This window comes from Cryptomeria japonica, chromosome 3 (genome assembly GCF_030272615.1).
Source record: "Cryptomeria japonica chromosome 3, Sugi_1.0, whole genome shotgun sequence".
Lineage (NCBI taxonomy): Eukaryota > Viridiplantae > Streptophyta > Pinopsida > Cupressales > Cupressaceae > Cryptomeria > Cryptomeria japonica.
The window spans coordinates 819,787,085-819,807,476 of record NC_081407.1 but is presented as its reverse complement, the minus strand read 5'-3'; the positions used below and the strand labels follow the sequence as shown (position 1 = coordinate 819,807,476).

General features: G+C 36.7%; 1 protein-coding gene across 13 annotated transcripts in view; it reads right to left on the bottom strand.

Moving 5' to 3' along the window:
- The window catches only part of LOC131037303 (type I inositol polyphosphate 5-phosphatase 1), an 81,588-nt gene extending 61,411 nt beyond the window's left edge, over positions 1-20,177 (bottom strand). For 2 of the 13 annotated variants that reach the window (XM_057969384.2, XM_057969397.2), the window contains exons 1-6: positions 18,389-19,917; positions 18,129-18,282; positions 17,905-17,979; positions 17,420-17,507; positions 17,223-17,327; positions 15,886-16,735 (exon numbers count right to left, since the gene is read on the bottom strand). In XM_057969384.2, coding sequence (XP_057825367.2) covers positions 15,886-16,735; positions 17,223-17,327; positions 17,420-17,507; positions 17,905-17,979; positions 18,129-18,282; positions 18,389-18,412 — 1,296 coding nt within the window. In that variant the 5' untranslated portion in view covers positions 18,413-19,917. The other 11 variants (XM_057969385.2, XM_057969387.2, XM_057969392.2 and 8 more) reach the window with 11 other exon arrangements.
- Positions 20,178-20,392: the final 215 nt, after the last annotated feature.

Genomic DNA, 20,392 nt, shown 5'->3' with positions numbered 1-20,392 from the left:
CAAATCAGACATTCAGGTAGTCAAACGTAAGTCCCCTTGTGATTCCATCAAAATCACATCATACCACGAGAAGTTTATCCACACGTAGAGAACCTACATACAGGAACCTTGGAGTTGCCTCAATTGATCCTTTTGCGAAATCTTCAGCAGTCGGGAAACTTTGTTCAAGAAAGGGTAAGGTACCTTTAGGTATTTTATTCTGTGTTCGTATGTGTACAAAAGACACATCAACACCTCTACACCCCCTTAGTTTTTGATTTTGGAATCTATTGTAGTAATGTATTCCCCATTTTGTTTGTAAGTCGTCTAGAGACGACCTCCTTTTTTTGGGGGGGTGATGTTGGCGGTAATATTGTATGGGAATAAAACCGTAGTTAATTAGGTAGTACTTTACTTTGTTAGTAAGGTAACCGAGGGATGGTAGTTACGGGTGCGACGGTTGCCCCTCACATCCCCCTCGGTACCTTTATATACCATGGAAGGTAACTTGTAAAGGGACATGATTATGAATAGAAATAGTATCTCGTATATTTGCTTGATCTTATCTGGTATCTATGGCAATATCGTCTTTCGTTAAGCATTCTATCTGTATGTTCTAAATTGTTCACCTAGAGGGTAAACAGCAGTACCAATCATTGATACTATACATAGCATGTTAATTTCAAATTCTAAAATAATTAAATTTCTTAGAGGATTGGCGCACATAGTTCAAAAAAATGTCCCATCCTATTTTTGTTATGGATAACCCACTAGATTCACAGAAATATCACTGGCACACAAATTTCTATGTTGATGCCAATGCTCATTGTATGCATGGTGACCACCACACCCATGGCCACAATGGATGTTCCTTCTAGTAGCTTCTCTTCCAGTCTCTTCAAAACAAACTTTAGTGTCACTCAGCCTATGATTTCTACTGCATTTACATCTACTGGCCTGCAAACCTTTACCATTCACATGCAAATTGCAGACCCGTGTATGTGGAAACCACATTTGATATTATTCCTAGATCTAACTTGTTCAGGGCAAAGTTATGCATTCCATGTTTGACTTTCACGAACGCAATTGCTTCACCGGTACACAAATATTTAAGATTTCCTCCCAATAGCATAGTGCATACTTTTAGCATATTGGATATAAACTACTTGTGTCTTGTGAAGGATTCTCTCTTGATTATTTCTAGCCTATGTTTATCAAACATCTACAACCTCATAGAGACTTGTTCTTTAAAGCATATTCTAAGTCCAAAGTAGGTTGTTCAGCATCCCCTTCTTTAGCTCCCTCTTCGTCCGCTCTAGTGGTCGCTCCCCCCTGATCACCCAATTGCAACAACATGTCTCCATCCCTATGCCTACCTCTTTGGTGGCTAAGGATAAGAGTGCTCCATTGGGTAGATCTCCCACCCCCCAAAGATCTCCCAACCTTTAGTGATGTCTTTTGCTCCTCCTCCTATCAATACCACAAAAAGAGGAAAAGCATATATATTGTCTAGATCTTCTCCCCAAGTTTTCATCCCCTAGTGGCTCTTGCTATTCCTAGACCTACCCCACTGGTGGAAAAGGAAAAGAAACCCGCCAGATGGGAATCCTCCTATGCACTGCCTACATCTCATCCCCCAGTGGTACCTACAGTTCCTCCAACTACATCCACAACAAAAAGAGGAAAGGCACCCATGACACAAGCTAAATCATTGTGCCCCAAGTCTCTTGACCTCTTCCTACTAAGCATGTTCTTCTTCTCATTACATAAATGAAGACAACCTCACAATGGAAGCAAAGTGCTCCTATTCCTACTCCCACAAGTGTACCTAATCCTCACCATTAACGAAAACAACTTGTGCATGAATGCAAGCATTGTTGTTGTTTGTTGGCCAATCAACAAGTTGCTATGAAGATGCCTAAGACTAAGTATCCTCCTCCGATGCGACCACCTCCAAATTTAGTCATGCCTGCTTATCCACCTTTTGTTGTTGCTTCTGCAGCACCTCACCCCCACAAGGTGCAAGTGTTTCTAGCTTCTTCAATGGAATCTCCTCTAATTTCAAATCTCCGTAATATTTCACCACATTTTCTAAGCCATTGAATATGCCCAATACAAAGGTGGTATTCAATATTACTCTTGCTACATTTCCTCTATTCTAGTGCACTCACCATCAGGTTTTTCCATATATCCTCTTCCCTACCACCATCGATGCAATCATCCCTCAACAACCTCCTAAAAGAAAATTTGAGTACCTTCCAACCCCACCATATACAAAGAAAAAAGATAAATCCGCCTTCTTCACCTCCTGCCCCTCCTCCAAACCACTCTGCATTTGTTCTTTTTACAAAATAGGTTCCAACTTCTTATGTCCCTATCACTGCTCCCATCAAGGAAATTAGTAGTGACAGTCCTCTTCTAAAATATTCTGATAGTGATCCACCAAACTCCTCCCATGAGGAGAGTCTATTGAAATATTTCAGAGATATTATGGCATTGTCTACGATCTTCACAAGATCATTGACAATCACCTCGCAAGATGTTCAAGATGATAGTATAATTGCAGCTAATTCATTAGCTCTTGCTACAAGTGAGACACCTAGTACTACTTTAACTATACTTCCATTACAGAATCAACCTCCCTCTCTTATGACCAAGATTGAGAGACCACTGACATATTTGGAAATGATATCTAAAGCAGTACCTTCTTATGTGTAGAATTTAGATGTTTGCAATTTCAACAATTGCATCTGCAGAAAACAATTGTTTCAGGCTTCAGCTACTACACTAATTTTTTGGATGATGTTTGAAATAACTTTTGTTGATTGCAACTTCTTTTTGGCATGTATGCAAGCTAAGTGGTCCAAACTCATAAGGGTTCTAGCACACAGTATGTTGGTAGGATCCACTGGAACTCAACGGAGTTATCATCATATTCATTTGGAGATCAGAGTGGTGCAGCAAAAAACTTGGTAGCAAATGCCTAGGGCAACACTTAGTCTTATGGGAGTTTATGGATCACCAACATGGGAATAGTTGGTTGTCTTCACTGCTTGATCCAAGATGAAGACAAAAAGGGACAAGATCCAAATTAAATGAGCATTACTGGAGTATTCATGATATTGGCATGGAGACATTTCAACATTTGTGTCTGCATAGGACTCTCTGACAGAAGATGCATCCTTAATATGTACAAGATCCCAGCTCTATGAAAAGTACATCATGATACAACTCATTAGCATGCAGGTATTTAAGCATCCCAATCCGCATTGCTTGGGGATAAGCAATCTTAAGGATGGAGGGCTTGTCATGTCCCTGTTCAGATCGGTCGTGAGAGGTTGGGGTTGCAGCATGAAGGATTGGGGCTGTAAGCCGATGTGTCCCCTTTGCAAGTCAGGTGTCGGGGGTCAGGGTTGCAGGTTGACACATCCCAAGACGAAAAGAATGGCAGGAAAGGGCCCAATGTATTCCAAGGAAAAAGGAACGATATAAATACTATAGTATGGGGAATCATGAGAAAATTTGTAGCGTGTGAAGCAGCGAGAAAGTCTGCAATGTGACATATGGTATTTAATTCTGGGCCTTGGTCCCATTTTGGATCTTGTCTGACTGTTAATCTTCTCGGAGGGTAGAACATATAATTAGGAAAACATTTCAATTGTAAGCATGGATGTTATAATATGGTCTCTTCTAGGCACTTGTGTTCAATGATCTTTTGTCGACAAAAACCCATAGGAGACTATAATTAATGGATGAAACCCCACTGATTGTTGGAATCAAAGGACGAAAACCCTTTGGTTCTGTAAGGGCATTCTCACTCAAGGAGTGCATTAGAGCTTCAAAGGATTGTAGGATAGTTCAGTGAGTCATAGTGGATATTGTTGTTATTGTGGTGTGTTCATATTGTAATAACTATAAACATTCCCATTTATTGTGGTGATATCAATATAAGCGTTGTGATTTAGTTGTGCAAGTTATGTGTGTGCGGTGAATTTAATTAGTTTTCTACCATGGAATATAGGTTGTGTCTATGTTATTTGGTGAATATTGTTGCTTGTGCTTCAAATATGTTATTTCATTAAAGCTCTCAAAAAGGGAGATTATAATTACAAGCAAAGCTTGAGACGTCTAGGAGCACTAGTTTGTGGAAGTGCCATTTTTAAAAAATTGAATTGCAAGGCAGCATTACAAAAGTTGTTGCCCATCTCCTTCATGTCAGAGGAAATGGTGTAGATGTAAATGGTGTAGATGTATGTCTCAAGTGGGCAATAAATCCCAATTATAGGACTAAGAAGCAAATTATGGGGTGCTAGTAAAGAAAATGCACTTATATTTGCTACTCTACCACTAAGGGGGAGGGTTTTCAAAGTTCTACCATGATGAACTGTTGGCACATATCCAAATTTTATCTAATTCAAGAACAACAAAAGCTAAGCGGAAACATAAGGTGACTAGTGATTCTTGTAATGTCCCCAATTTTTCAGGTTCTCTAGCAAGCTTTAGTAGCTGACACTCTAGGTTCACGTCAGCTTGTTCAGATGAGTAATCTGATGTTTCGGATGAGCTCAGTTGGTTTATTGGAGCTATACACCACTTTCTGAAGTGATTTCTGGCCTTTGGATTGGTCTCCAAGGATCTTGGAGAAGCCATCTATTTTTAGTAAGTCACCCGATCAGCCTCCTTTGCTATTATTCGTCATCAAGATCACTCCAGTGTGATCGGAACTTGATTCCGATGTTTTCTGACAAGTTTTCGCAAATTTGGTGCATTAATGAGTTATTTTAAATATTTTACTAAGGTTGCTTAAATTTAATTAAAATATTTGATTCCAACCTTAGTGTTATAGCTCATTGGAACCGGGGCGAAAGGTTTTAAATCTTGGAATGCATAAAACAGTGACCTTAAGTGTCAAAATATTATTATATTATTGAAAGAGGCATTTTCAAAGGAAAAAGGGAGTTTAAATTAATGAAGTGACTATTAAATTAAAGGACATTTATTTATAAAGTCACTTTATTTTTAAAAGGTACATTTTATTCACTTAAGTGAGAAGTGATATTTTAAAGGGAAGTTATTTATCCCACATTCTTGGGTGCATTGGGATTGGAGCCCAAACGAGAGCTTAAATAAAGGCATTTAATGCTGGAAAAGACATCTTGGAAATTGTTCTTCTTGGTAATGGTGATTTCTGGAAGTTAATTCTGGAGATTTCTTATGGCTTTTGAGGACGTTCACCCTCAATCGCATCAATTCCTATGCTTGTGAGAGACCAAGTCTGGGAATTTTCAAAGACAAACAGGAATGGAAGAGTCGATGGCATGCTCAAACCCTCTAATGGCTGCTTATGTCTGTTGGGTGAAGGTTGCAGTTAAATGTCAGGTAATGCATTCTAGTTTCTGCACTGTGAGTTGAAATTGCAGATGTGTGTTATGTGTTGGGCATAGTATTCCAACAGCAGGGGTAAGACTTTCATTCAGAAGTGCACAGTGAGTCTGGGTTGCAGCCGCTACACTCAGGAAAATCAGACTTCCAGTTTCAAACTATAATCACATGTTATCTTTTAGCTATTAACTGCCTTAATCTTTGACAGGGATATGAGTAAATACAGCTGAGTCAAGGGACTTACATCATATACAGAAAGTTGCAGGGTTTAGAAATTGTGCCGGCTGCATAACTGATACAGCTGGGTCGAGTTTTTTTACACACGGCAGGGACATGTTTTGGAGCTGTAAACACAACCCACTAGACGCAGGTCTGGGCCATGTGTTGGCCATTATCCAAGAACCTGCCTTGAATCACAAGCCACTCTATTCGCAGTGCTGCAGCAAGATAGTGGGCCGTAGAATCTGGGTTAAAGTCACATAGCAGGGTGCTTGGCGGCAGAGTTAGGAATTGCTGGACGCAACATACAACACTTACACTGTCACTGTGGATTCACTGAACCAGGTTATTAAATAATGTTGTTTGGTTTGGTTTAAACCTTGCATGATTGAGTGCCAATATTCGATTGTTCATTGCTTAATATCAGTCAATAAATTTGTAGCTGTGACAAATTAATGAATTGGGAAATATATGCCTAACTGTTACCAATTAATGCATTAATTTGTGTTGTCCATGAATATTCATACACTACTGTTGTTAAAGTTCTTAAAAGTTGGCATATTGTTACTTGAAAGCTATATTGTGTTTTTTCAAAAAAAATCTCCAATTAAACAAAACGCAGCGGGGTCAACTAAACCACAGAAAACTTACAGAAAAGGGAAAGAAATCAGATTTTCAATGATAGCCTGCCAACTGTTTGACGAAATGCTAAACCAAGCAAAATGAGAATTAAGTGCAGAAGGATAGGGTATCTTACAATTCTTTAAACCCATTGGCAAAATCATTCAATGTACAAGAGAAGAATGAGGTAAATGATGCCATTAACAACAAAAAAATCCAATGGCATTCTATTACATTAGGCTTGCTTGTTATTATAAGGAGGTTGTGCCAAAGATAATAAAAGAAAGAGCATCATATGTGCCATCAGGGGAGACTAAATTGAGGACAACAATCTTGGATAAGAACTATCCTAAGATTAATACTCTAATGGATAAAATGAAGGATATTTGGGTCACAAGTAGATGTAGTATAGTCATCGATGGGTAGACGGACATTAGGCATCATCCACTCATCAAGATCATGGTTTCATGTATAGAGGGCTCTTATTTCCTTAAGGCTATTGATTGTTCAAGACATTACAAAAATGTTGATTTTCAGTTTTGAATCCTTAAAGATGCTATAGAGTTGGTTGAGCCACAGAATGTGTTGCAAATAGTGAATGATGCGGCCTATGAGTAAAGCTACAAGGAAGTTAATTGTACATATTTGGTGGACTCCTTGTGTGCATGCCATGAATAATGTACTCAAGGACACAAGAAAAATTAGTTTGATCAAAGCAGTTGTTAGTGATGCTAGAGATGTGTAGATGTTCACCTACAACCACCACACATCAAATGCACTCTTTAAGAACACCAAGAAGGAATTCGTGAAACCTATAGAGACTAGACATGCAACATATTTCATTCTTTTAGAGAGGATTCTTAGGTTGCAAGAGGCATTCCAACCAATGACTATGACACTAGAATGGAATCGGTGTCCTAAGTCTAAGACACAAGAGAAAAGGGTGACAAAGGTGGTGAAGAGGGGTGTTTTTAGGCTGATCCAAAGCATATTGTCTCCATCATCGCTCCAATCATTAGAGTGATTAGATATGGAGACGCTAATGCACCTATCCTTGAAGAGGTGTATGAAAGCATTGATGCTATGAAGGTTGTTGTATGACGAAAAGATCTCACATTGCAATCTACAATGAACATATTCAGCTGATCATTCATCACGGATGGGAGATGCTCAACACTCCCTTGCACATGGCCTCCTATGCATTGAACCAAATAGCTTGGCAAAATTACACCTTTATGGGATGCTAATGTTAAGTCAAGTTTCATGAAGGCTATTTAGAAGATGTATGATTCTATAAATGCCAACATCATTCATATTTAGTGGACAAAGGAGGCAAAGATAGATAAGGAGACTATGGCAAAGAAGGACCCAATTTTGTGGTGAACAATGCATGGTCCTACTTATTTGACTACCTCTCTAGCCATTTGTTTGTTATCCTAGGTTTAAGGTTCTTCTACCAGTGAGAGGAATATGTCTACTTATAGCTTCATCCACTCCATTAAAAGGAACAGGCTCAACTCTAAGAGGGTAGGGAATCTTGTGGATACATAGTGCCTTGCATCTCATTGATTGAAACACACATACGAGAGTCCAATAACTTAATGGGATGTAGAGCTGATGGAGCTAGGGTAGTTTGATGATGGTACTTCATAGAAAAGGATAGTTGGTATTGGTTTAGAGGCACTTGAGGAATTCAATAGATTTAGTGATGAGGAGTTTGGCGAGAACTTTGGGGATGATTAGGTGCATCAAGTCATTAGTCATTGACTCATTTGTGTTTTGTCATTTTCAACAATATAGTCATTGTTAAGAAATTTTGAATATCTTATAGTCTAAATTCCAAATTCAACATTTTCATTGTTCATATTCAATGCAATCATTGCAATGTGTTTATTGTTTAGTAATTTACTCAGTATGCCAAAGTTTCATTTGTAATTCTTATACTTTTCCCTTATACATCTTTTTATAGCTAATTTTTCAAGTACTATATGCATTTGCATTGCTCCCCTATCCTTGAAACGCATTCCCCATCCCCTAGCCATCCCCAAACTTAGGTCGTTGGTTCTCCCTATCCTCGAAACCCGTCCACTCATAAAAAAAACTCCATGGAACTATGGCTCTGACATTTATTAATTTGTTTGACTCTTATGTGAGCTCTCAATTCAACTCTAATGTAGTACATTAAGGATCTATAATGGCTGCGATGAATGCCTTATCAATTTTATCATATGAATATTTGAAATTTCCTTAAATTTTTTAAATTTTCCCTATTATTTATATCGTCGTCCCCTTTGTCGTCCCCTAAATGGCCTCAAAAAAATCTGTCTCGGAAACATGTCCCCCCTATTAGAATATTTAATTATATTTTAGTCACCTATATTTAGTTCCTTGTTTAATGGTCATTTAGCTTTTTAGTTAATTAGCTTTTAAGCTTTATTTAGCATTTAGCTTTTTCTTTTTAGTTAATTAGCTTTTAATCTTTATTTAGCATTTAGCTTTTTAGTAGTTCACTTTAAACGACTTGTTCTTAATTTAGAACGTCGTCCTTGTAATCTCTTTATATACACTTGTATATTGTTGAATGGATTATCCGATTATTGAATCATTCATTCAATTTATTTTTCACATCCCTTGTCATTCCTATCCCAAAAACATGGTGGAACATATATGTGTGTGTGTGTGTGTGTGTGTGTGTGTGTGTGTGTGTGTAAACAACACATTGGAGAAGAAGTGTAGAATGAGAAAAAAATCAAAGAAAGAAAAATAATTTGTTTGTACAAAAAAAAAGGGAGGAAAAAACCAAAATATTTTACCTCCAATCCAAGAATTTTCCTCCATGATCTTCTTGGCAATGATTGAGTTATTGCACAAGTGTAGGAATAATAATCCAGTCTCTTTGAAACTTTCAATGATCAATCTTCAGCTCTATACATGCAGTGACAGAAAAGAATCAAAGTTCAGCAAGTGTATTTGGTTTGCGTGTTTTGTCTTCAAAATGAGGTATATGCGTTTGTTTTTGTGTTGTAGGTTGTTTTGAGGTATTTTTTTGGTTTAGGGTTGTTCTTTTATGTTGACCAATCGAAGTATATGGTTAAGAAGAAAAAGAACAAAGTTCATAAACGTGATTTTTGGCACCTAGTTTTGTTTGGGTGCCCTTGGAAGGACCCTACAGAAATCCACAAGAGACTCATACCACAACCTAGATAGGGCATGTATTAGACCCAGGTCTAGGATTTTCTAAGTGAATTGGTGGCATTGGTTTCATGTTGTCTATGATTTTCAGTTTATTAGATGGTTTATAAAATCAATGAATTGTTAGTGTACTTACTCTTTACAATTTCAGCTTTTTTTGCTTTGTCTATGTTATTTTTGGGTTTTTTTTATTTATTTGTATTTGAAATATTGAAGAATTAATTTTCAATATTAAATTAATAATTTTCTCCATTAACTTAATAGGCTATCCCATCCAGAAAAAATCCTACCTCCCCAAAACCTAGAAAACCACTAAACATTTTTTACCAAAATTCTATTGCACACTCATTTGCTTGTTAGTTCCTTGGAAGCTATATAACACTATCAGTCATTTGGGTCCTTCAAGGCTCCAATGGATCACAAGCCATTCTAACCATCCAAATGTTAATTTTAGCAAACCTATGTTAAATGCATACATATATAGTATATGATACAGTTAGATAATCTAGTGTAGATATGGAAAATCTTTTACAATCTAGTATATGGATATGACCAAAGTTTTAAAACTCAAACTCGCCACGGACTCAACAAACCAAAAAATTGGACTCGGACTCAAACTCGTGAAAGACTCGTGAAAGACTCGGCGAAAAAAAAACGGTAGTTTTACAAAAAAACTTAAAGAAATTAATGCATTTAGAGAACATAAGAGCCATAATTGAAACACTACACATGTCATAAGATCTACAAACACTCAATATTTGATATTTCATCATTCATACTCCTAGTTTCAAACTTTAAAATGTATAATAGCAGCATAAGTTTATAAATGTTTACAAAATTACATATAATGATATGTCCAAATGTGAAAAACAACAATGAACAAACTAAAGAGAAGACTACATCTTCATATTTCCAGCTCTAGTGAGAACCAAGGGAGATAGAACTAGAGTTTCTAGTTCTAGGAGTCTAATATGGGTTCTCCAACTCGCCAAAATTAAGTTGAGGGTAGCACCACTTACTGGGCTCTGAGGGTGAGAGAGAGAGGGGTAGAGAGATAGGTCTAGATCTTGGGGTAGAGAGGATAGAGTAAGATAGAGAGTGGTGGAGAGAGGGGATAGAGGAAGAGTGATAGGGAGATAGATAGGTCTAAAATTTGGGGCAAATAAAGTGAGTGAGATAGAGAGAGCAAGAGAATGCTAATAGGAGCCTACTGATTATCGAAATTTGACTGTCTGGAAATTTAAAAGATCTTCTAAAACCTATAATTTGCATTATAATTCCTAGAGATCTAAAACCACTCTCAAACATCCTGCCAATAGTAATGTCTTTTTCCTTTCTTATACTTAAATGTTATATTTCATGTATATATTCTGATGAAGAGAATGAGGTTGTTTTAATCTTGTTTGCTCTCCTCCTTCAAACCCTACAAACCTGTTTTCAGCAAGCAACAATGCCAAATGAGTGAAAAAAGTAAAAAAAAACACTTAAAATCGTGGTTGGGCATGTTCAGTGAATGGTGCAAGTCCAAGTCAAAGACTTGAGCGAGTCCACTCAAAAAACTCACGAATTCTTGGGAAGGACTCGGCTCGCAAGTCCTTGGCGAGTCGACTCAGCCCACCAATGGACTCGTGAGTCTTGGAAAGTCAGTGGTGAATCCCACGAGTTTTAAAACTATGGATATGACTAGCATACAAAATATAAAGGTATACAAGTATATCATTTATTTGATTTGATGCCTTTCAAGTGTTTTAGGTTGGGATTGAGGTGTTATACTAATTCGAAGTGATTTTTTTCATTTGACAAGCCATTTTCTCAAGGTTAACTCCATGGAAAAGATTTGTGAAGATGATATGAACTTTTCATATTGCCGGTAATATTGTAGGAATTCGTTTTCAAGCAAACTTTTTGCATATGGAAGAAACATAAAGGTATATACACAAAACTGAAAACATCAAAATTTAAAAAACAATTCAAATACTTGGAAGTATACAAATTATTCATTTTTATGTCTATTATTTCAACTGTTTTAGGGCAGGAGATGTGTCCCCATGAATGAGAGGTAATTTACCTGTTCTTATTTTTACAGTTCTACATTTTTTGGAGGTTGGCCCCGCAAGGCAGTATTGCTTTCATATTTTGTATATTTGATATTTTGGCCTCTGTAATGTCCCCCTTTCCCAGCCCCTAGTTTTTGCCCTAAAATCACAATCCCAAGTAAAGTAAGGAAAGAAATAGAGATATCATTTACCAATTAGATCCTGATTGAAACCCCTCAATCATGTTACATATAAAATTGATCTTTCTTACTAGGGTTAGGAACATTATCTTATCATTATAATTTACATAATGTGCATGTGGATTCCCTTAAGGTTCTACCCAAACAACCCATCGTCATTCTAGAGCACCAGTTGGGAGATCATACAAAGCGCCTCGAGCCATTCCATCCAGCCTAGGAGCACAAAATGACACCCATCATTCGGCCTCCCATCCCCACTTGGAGTGTCTTTACCGGAATGGCTTCCTAGCTACTTGCCTTCCTCACATGCATTATCTCCCCTCCAAAATGGTATGGCCAATTGGATGAGACTTTGAAGGAATCTTCATCATCTATATATATATATATATACCATTTCTATATGGATGACAAAATAGCAAATCAGTATGATCATGGTCCATGCATTATGCATCAGACCCAAACTCCCATATAATGCACAGGGACTGTATGCTGAATATTGATTCCTACTTGATCCATTTCTCTTCCTTGGTGTATGCACTCAAACTATCTTCTTTTATATTCCACACACACACACACCTTTCACAAATGACTTTAGTATTTTATTTATATCTTTCTCATACCCTTTCATAAGAGGTGTGAACTCTTTCCAACGAGACCCTTATTTAAAAAGAAATCAAACTTTATTTAATACTCTCTAAACAAATCGCTGCCTTGACCCATTTTGAATTGCTGACTTAGTGATTAATTAATCACACCTCTTGGAGAGCAAAATATGTCTCTTGGCAATCGCACCTTTTTGCTGACTTGTCTTAAATGACACATCATATTACCACCTTAATTGTTTATCATGATCTCACCTTAACAAATCCTTCTCTTAATCACTGCATGTATGTTTCAAAACAGATCGCACTTAATGTGAAATACTTCACAGATCGCTACAGATCGCTACACAATACTTTCATGATGAAGTCAATTGCACTTCTTTAATAGATTGGGCTTGCTTTTTTATTATTATTCCACTCTCTCATGAAGACATGAAGATCACTGCCACAACCTAGATTTCTATCTTATTCGATCATGGAGATCACTGCATATTTAGGTTGTTATTCTGTTCATTCTAATCACCATCTGCTGTCATAATGAAAATTATTGCAATTTGCTGTCTCATCCCTCAAACCACTGCATATGGATCACTGTATACAATCAATAACATTTCTCTTGACTTCGTCTTCTTGTCATCAATGACAACTTTCCAACATTTACTACTAAGTCAGCCTGAATTTATTTATAAATTTTTATCATAGTTGACCTAGGCTTAATTGCTATAAAGGCTATGAAATGTTGTTCCCTCAAACACTGGCAGGGAATATGACAGCCTTACACCATCATCTATGATTCAGAACTTCTCCTCACTATTTGGATAAGTCACTATTTTGGACAAAAGCTTTCTATTGGATGAAACTGTTGATGTTATTGTGAACTTTGTGAGTTCTCATTGAATATTGACAATTGTCGATCACTGTTTAATTTGTTCCTTTATCAATATAGTGTCAACATAACAAGAGGTATAAAATCTGGAATTTAGGCTACCTGGGAGTTGTTATTTTTACATATCTAGAACTGTCTTACTGCTATTTTTCAGAAAAGCACTAAAATATGCAGAGGGTGACATATTTACACCATAGTAGCATTAATTGAAAGTGCATATGGAATCCAATTACTAATTTAAATGCTAAAATATTCATAAAAATATGGAAAAAACTGCTTTTGTTATTTCATGCCAAATATAGTGCATAGAAACAAAGTTCAAACATAAGACAAACAAAGATTCAATGTTGCCAATTACTCTCAATTCTTGATAAGTATCAAATTCTCAAATCAAAGTATGGTGTACCCATTACAACTAAAGTCTTGGGAGTATCAAAAATGCTGATTTTCTGTCCAGGACAGCCCAAAACAATATTTATTTTTCTCTACTTTTTAAAATCAGAGCAAGGATTTTGGGGAGGCAGGCCCTGGGGGGCTCATACCCTAATTTCCCCAAGCATAGTCCCTGTTGCAATACAGGATAGAGTAAAGGGTTGCAGCCCCTGCTACCAAGCCCATATTAAGGCCTTGGAGGCCACATCACAATATTACTGCTTTGCTTTTAAGCAAGCTCCAAATTCCTTAAAAAATACACTTTTAGAATTGGGGTTGGTAAAGTTGTTTTGAAATAACTATATATAAGGAATGTGAACAGGTAGAAAACTAACAATGCCAGAGGTCTGTGTTATTCGCCTTTGATCTGAAAGTCTAAAAACTTTAATTCCTGAGGTATGAAGTAAATGATGCAAAAATGGAAGAACCCATATTTATATCAAAGAGAACAGGGAATATGGAAAAACTGCAATTTTTGGCATTTTTTCAATTTACAGCATGTATTTTGCTGGAAACTGAGTCAAAATAAAAAACTGGCCCATATTTATATCAAAGAGAACAGGGAATATGGAAAAACTGCAATTTTTTGCATTTTTTCAATTTACAGCATGTATTTTGCTGGAAACTCAGTCAAAATAAAAAACTGGCCCATATTTATATCAAAGAGAACATGGAATATGGAAAAACTGCAATTTTTGGCATTTTTTCAATTTACAGCATGTATTTTGCTGGAAACTCAGTCAAAATAAAAAAATGGCCAGCCAGTTCAAACTGGCATGGCCTACATGCCCAGCTGTGGTTAACATTGGATTTTCCAGTTTTTTGCTTCTATGATTTAACCAATTACCGCTTCATGAAAAAATCAATTTGGGAACATTTTGGAAAGTAGTTGCAATCAAAAGTCTAGCTAGTTTGAAGGAGTTGAGATTTGTCAAAGCTTCAGGGCTAGTCAAACTGTTTTCCCAGCTGCAGCTCAGACAGATAATGTTAAAGGCCTTTATATTTTGCGAATCTGGGTAAGCAAATCTTGAGCTGGTTTTGCATTTTTAAGGAATTTTTCAGTCCTGTTAGCCCAACATGGTTTTCATTTTTCAGATTTGTACTAAGCATGGAGATTCATAGGAGGCATGTCTTCTCGAAAACCTATCTTTTATTCGAAGTTGGTTTCATGGACATTCTGAAGTTTTCTAGAAATGTTTGATATTAATGCTAGAGATGGTGATATTTATTTAAGCAATAACATTATCGTAGTTAGATTTAGCTTTTGAGAGATTTGACATTTGTGTATTTCAAGAAAACTCTACCGTGACCAATTTCCATAAGTAGTCATTATTCTAGTAAACTTTCTCCCATTGTATGTTGTGAAAATCACTAGGCAAGCACCTCTAAACATTTGTTAGTTAAGGAACAGTGATTATTGGAAAATCCACTACTTTGGGATTTTTACCTTCTAGGCTCATCCCTAATCAGCAAAACATATAGTTGGATGCATTGATTTGGAGGTCAAGGACACACAAACTACAGGCACATACTATAACCATTCATTTGGCGATCAAATGGACATTGAGGATGGATAAACACTGGATGCATTCACTTGGAGGTCATGTGCACACATAGCAGTATTATGAGTACACACTGGATGCATTCGCTTGGAGGTCAGGTGCACACACCTTGGCAATAATACAATTGAATCACCACTATAACAATACAATTACATGGCCAGGACTTATCTAACTTGACAAAGAACTTTTGCAATTTCAGCTATGCATTATCTTCTTTGTAGCACGTAACGTTAAGTGGGCCAGAAAGATGATTTAGAATTTTGTTAGTAACTTCCCTATTAAATTCAATTTCAGCTTGTATTAGTAGAAGGCTTCTGGGAATTGAATATAATTTTTTTTAATCTAAAAATACATGTACACAGTTTTCCCCAAAGCCTTCTAATTTTATTGACTGTGGAATTCGTAGATCTTTAATTCAACTTGTATTATTTACAAAAAACTTGGATCAAATCTGAAGTAAAAAAAATTGGTAATTTATATGCTGTTATAAATAAATTGGTATGTGTTGCAAGAAACAATCCCATTTTAACATTAATCTGAACCAGCTAAAATACATTAGAAAAATTTGAAACATTTATGATTCTATCGTATTGATGAATATCAAAGCCTCCATTATACATATAATCATGTTTTGGACAATATAAGGTTATGAAAATATCTACTTGACACTGTTATCTAGCACTCAAAGATCATTTGGAAAAATAACTTTTAAAGCATGATCAAATTACAGTACGCAAATCATTATATTGGATCCATCAGGTCATTGACACTTACCTTGTTACCAATGTAGCCCATCACACCAACTCCAATGGGAGACACTTTTAAGTTGTTGATATGCCTCCTGAGTGATCGACGAACCCAAACAGATACAAATATTCCAACCATCTGCTTACTAACTATTCGTACATAGCCTGCCATGACACTTTTGGGATTTTTAGATTTTGCATCAGCACCTATTACAGAAAATGTCTCCAGGCAATTCCTTAGCTCTTCATTGAGATGAATATTTTTGAAGGAGCTAACACTGGACAGTGAATCTCCTGCTTCCAAATCCAGTGGCTGTTCTGGCCAGCTCAAACTAATCTTTTCAGACATGCTGTAAATCCTCCCCAATTTAGCTCTAGATCGTAAAGCTTGTGTCTCTTGAGGCTCCGTGCACCCTGATTTGATCCTTCCAGAATCACTGCAGACCCTTCTCAAATTAACATTGGATTTGGAATGGTGCAGTTCCGAGTTTAATAATTCCTCTGGCCAGGTCGCTTGTTTTCTCCCCATATTGCTGGAGAGTTTCTTGACATTGTATAGATTACTAGGATATATAGGATCATTGGCTGCATGAACATCAACAGGGGTATCTCGTTGATGAGGTAATATGCTAACATCTTCATTAGCTACATCATTCTCAGATAATATTTCATCTACAATGATGTCAGATGCATTAACCCTTGATGGGGAAGGGGGAGCACTATAGCATTTAAACTTGGATTTATTAGGTTGGGTTTTGTTCAATGTGCTGCGAAGTAGATTTTCCCATTTCAAGACAGGGATATTATCCTCTGCACCAAAAATGTTGCCAGCATTCAAAGGAACCACCTCTTGGAAGCTGCAATAATGCACACCTTGTCTATGAGAGCTGGAAACCTTGGTTTCAGCATTGGAATAATTCAACTAAAAGTGTTTCTAATGTATTTCAACTCTGTGAAACTCACTAAAGAACCAAGAAAGTTGAAAAAAATAATAAGTTAGAATTAGATTTATTCTCCATGCAAAGTTAATAAGCACACAAATCATACAAGGACAGTTATCATATGCATTTTACTTATCCAGGCTTCCACTTCAATAGAAATCAAAACAGAGAATTTTTCAGGATAATTTAAATCACAACAAAGTTAAAATGGGTAGATTATGGAATACTCAAATTCTAGTCAAGATATCTGTATGTTTTCAGTTGTCCCTCAATAATTCTATCTTAAGCTGGTTTTTTCATTCACGTGATCGTAACTTAATTGCAGGAAAAATTGTTACTCATACAAGCTATCCAATATTCTATAAATATAACAGGATGGTGATGTGTATAACCCCAGAAAGGTAACTACAATCAAGAAAATTACCCGAGCACATACACATCTGCAGGATCTTTTGTATCTAACCATTCCTCAATATCCAAATCATCTGGCGGAAGCCTTCCTCCAACATTCCAGGTACCTACTAATATCCTGCCAAATTCCATGAAAGCAGGTCAGAAAATTCAAATCAGTAAGATTTGACTTAAGAGCTTGGATGGATGACCAATTTGAAATTGACTAACTTCAGTTCCTTCGTATCTATGTACTGGGACCGCATTGTCACTGATTTTCCTCTTTTTAGTCTCCACAAAAAAGTTTCGGATGGAGTTCCTACAATAGAAGTGAAGCCATATAAAAAGTGTGAGAAGCTTGGCATCAGCCAAATCATAATGTAATCGATTCGTTGATTATGATGTAGACACGCCAAAGAGACTTACTATCTAAAGAAAGTAAAGAAGGCCACAATACAACAAAGAAGAAATACAGTGGTGGGTACATTCAACAAAATGTGTAAAAAGCCTCCAAAGAAGCAAACTGTAAAAAGGAATTCAATGCATACCAAAATATAAGTAGAAAATTTGTACATATACTTTGTACATAATAAAAGCTGATTTAAAGTTTTCACTAAGAATCACAACTTTGGGAATCTTATCTAAAAAGCATCACACAAAACTCATCTCTCCTACCATACGTCAAATGAAAATTGAAAAGGTTCTTAGTATCTTACCAGTAGCTTGAAAACGTGAAACGGTATGGTTTCCGCCATTCCTACTAGCTGTTTCCTTCTCAACACAACTAGTTTCTGCAGACATTATGCAGAGTACATTGAATTAGGATTTCTAGAGTCATTATGATTCAATACAGTGAAGCATTCGATTTGGTTTATATGTTTTTATTGCAGTTTGTCTTCATAGTCGATAGATAACAAATGCCACAAACACAAAAGCATACCATCATCATCAATCTCGCTTTCAGTATCCTTTTCATCAGCACTGAACTCATCCTCCCTTGGCTTGATATTGAGCCATTTCTTCATTACAATAGCTGGCCAAAAGAGCTGCAGACATGTACATTGGAGAAAATAGATTTCAAGCCAACTGCCCGTCTGCATTTGTCAAATTAAGATATCCAAAAGATACAGAATGAGCTCCTAATCACTGCAATGAGAAAGTTTTCATGTGTGCGACCTGATTGCATGCAAAAAGAATTACCTCTCCTTTTTTTCTTCCTTTCATGTTGACAAGTACTCAGCAGATCTTCTTAATCTGGTCAGCCTCCACAGATAACATAATATTTTGCCACTTGCGAAAAATTGGAAATTTTTTCTCTGAGGTCAAGTACATGTGAAAAGGGAGAATCCGGTATTCAGAAGTACCTTGCAAGATTGTAGGTTCAAAGAAGGCCGATGCCGGTATACTCTACCAGAATGCAAGAGTCCATTTCTTTTAGCATGTCAAAATCCAAGAATAAGTTTTTTCTTAGTCTATTAGAATACAGGAATCCATTTCTTCTCAGATAGTTAACCATTGATGGCAGCATTTTGTGCTAGGTGAACCCCTTTTCTTCTTACGAATAAATAATATTAAAAAGAGGGTAGCCATGAAGGGATAAGAAATGCAAAAGCAGAAAAGAAATAGATTGCTTATAAGAAATTTTTTCTTAACAAACTAAATAATACTCCAATAACGAACGTGTTTAGTTCTCATTAACTCCAGGGAAATTAAGGACTTCAGGGACTGCAATCTGGAAAGCAGGAATATGCTTGAAATCAACGAGGGACAGATGTAATAAAGTTCCTCCAATGTACTGCCAGACCAAACAAATTTTCATTAATTTACTGCGAGACCACAGCTAATTTGACACCAATGGCTACAGTTATCTTCCTAGGCAGTTCACTTTTGCTCATCAAAGTTGCACGAATCCAATTCTTCTACGATAAGTTGACCGTTGATGATATGCTTGTTTTCCTACCAGGAGAAACTGCTGGATGCAGAAAATGTATGGCTTAGTAAACAAACGGTACCCTGCGAATTAACTCTGGTTTAAAAGTTTAAATCTCAATCCTTTTACAGCTGGACCACAGCCCAACAAAGAAGTGATAATGATACAAGGTAAAGTGAAAATGTCCTCTTGCTACAACAAGACATCCAAGTTTTGTGCCGCAGCCTAGACTTGAACCCAAAAAATTAGCTTTACTATTTTCCTCTTTTTCATTTTCCTAAATTTACTGACCATGCAATAGACAGCAATATACTTGGCTCGGTGGATTTTTTGATTGAATTACAGATTTAAGTTATAAAATACTGGATAAGTTTTTTGAAGTAAAACAATAATTCAATCTTTCAAATCCTGTAGACTGTCCAAAAATTTGTGCGGATGGGGCACATTACCAATAAGAAGATAAAAATGGTGGCTAACACTAACAAACCAAAGGATTAAGACTGGATAATTTCATCCGGTTGGTAAGGGCTAGAATCTAGTGAGACGTATGCAAATAGAAATTTTCACTTACACAATTCAAAACTCTCATATGCTCGCCACTGCTGCAAATTATACATTTTTCTACTTAATCTAGAATCGCAGGATTCATAACACGCCTAATCCTAAAAAATGGAAGCCCGTTTCGAAACTCAAGCGACCAAATCATCACAGAGCCGTTGACGGGCAGATAACTAGTCAAATGTAGCAGTTAAAGTAGATAAAATTCACCAAAAAAAAATTGAAACAGGTATGATCCTTGTTGCACCTTGAATAGTTCAATGGCGAGCTCTAATGGAGGAAGCCCGAACAAATAGTAAACAGGTGTATGAGCCGTGAAATCTTGGGAGAAGTCGACAGCTAAATGTGGACAGATACGACAAATAGACCTGGTAAAGTACAAACCAAGCTGTGAGACCAAACCGCGAACGAAAACAGGAAACAGGTAATCTCTATGTCTGTAAAACCGCGCGTAAAATGAATTTTTTACAGTGCTGTAGAAAGTTCGTTCTGACTGTGCTACGTGGCGCCTGAAGGCTGTGATTGACTCGTTAAATCTAATGTCCATGCTTCTCGTTTAGTGACGGGAAAAGTGAGATCAGCCACAGAAACGCCGTCACGAGCAGATTACCACCCACCCCATCACATCATCCGTTTTTTCATGATTTTTCATGATTTGTTCACAAGCTGGTAGGTACATTGCAAACTTTTCCTAAATGTTCTTTTTCAGTGGGGCT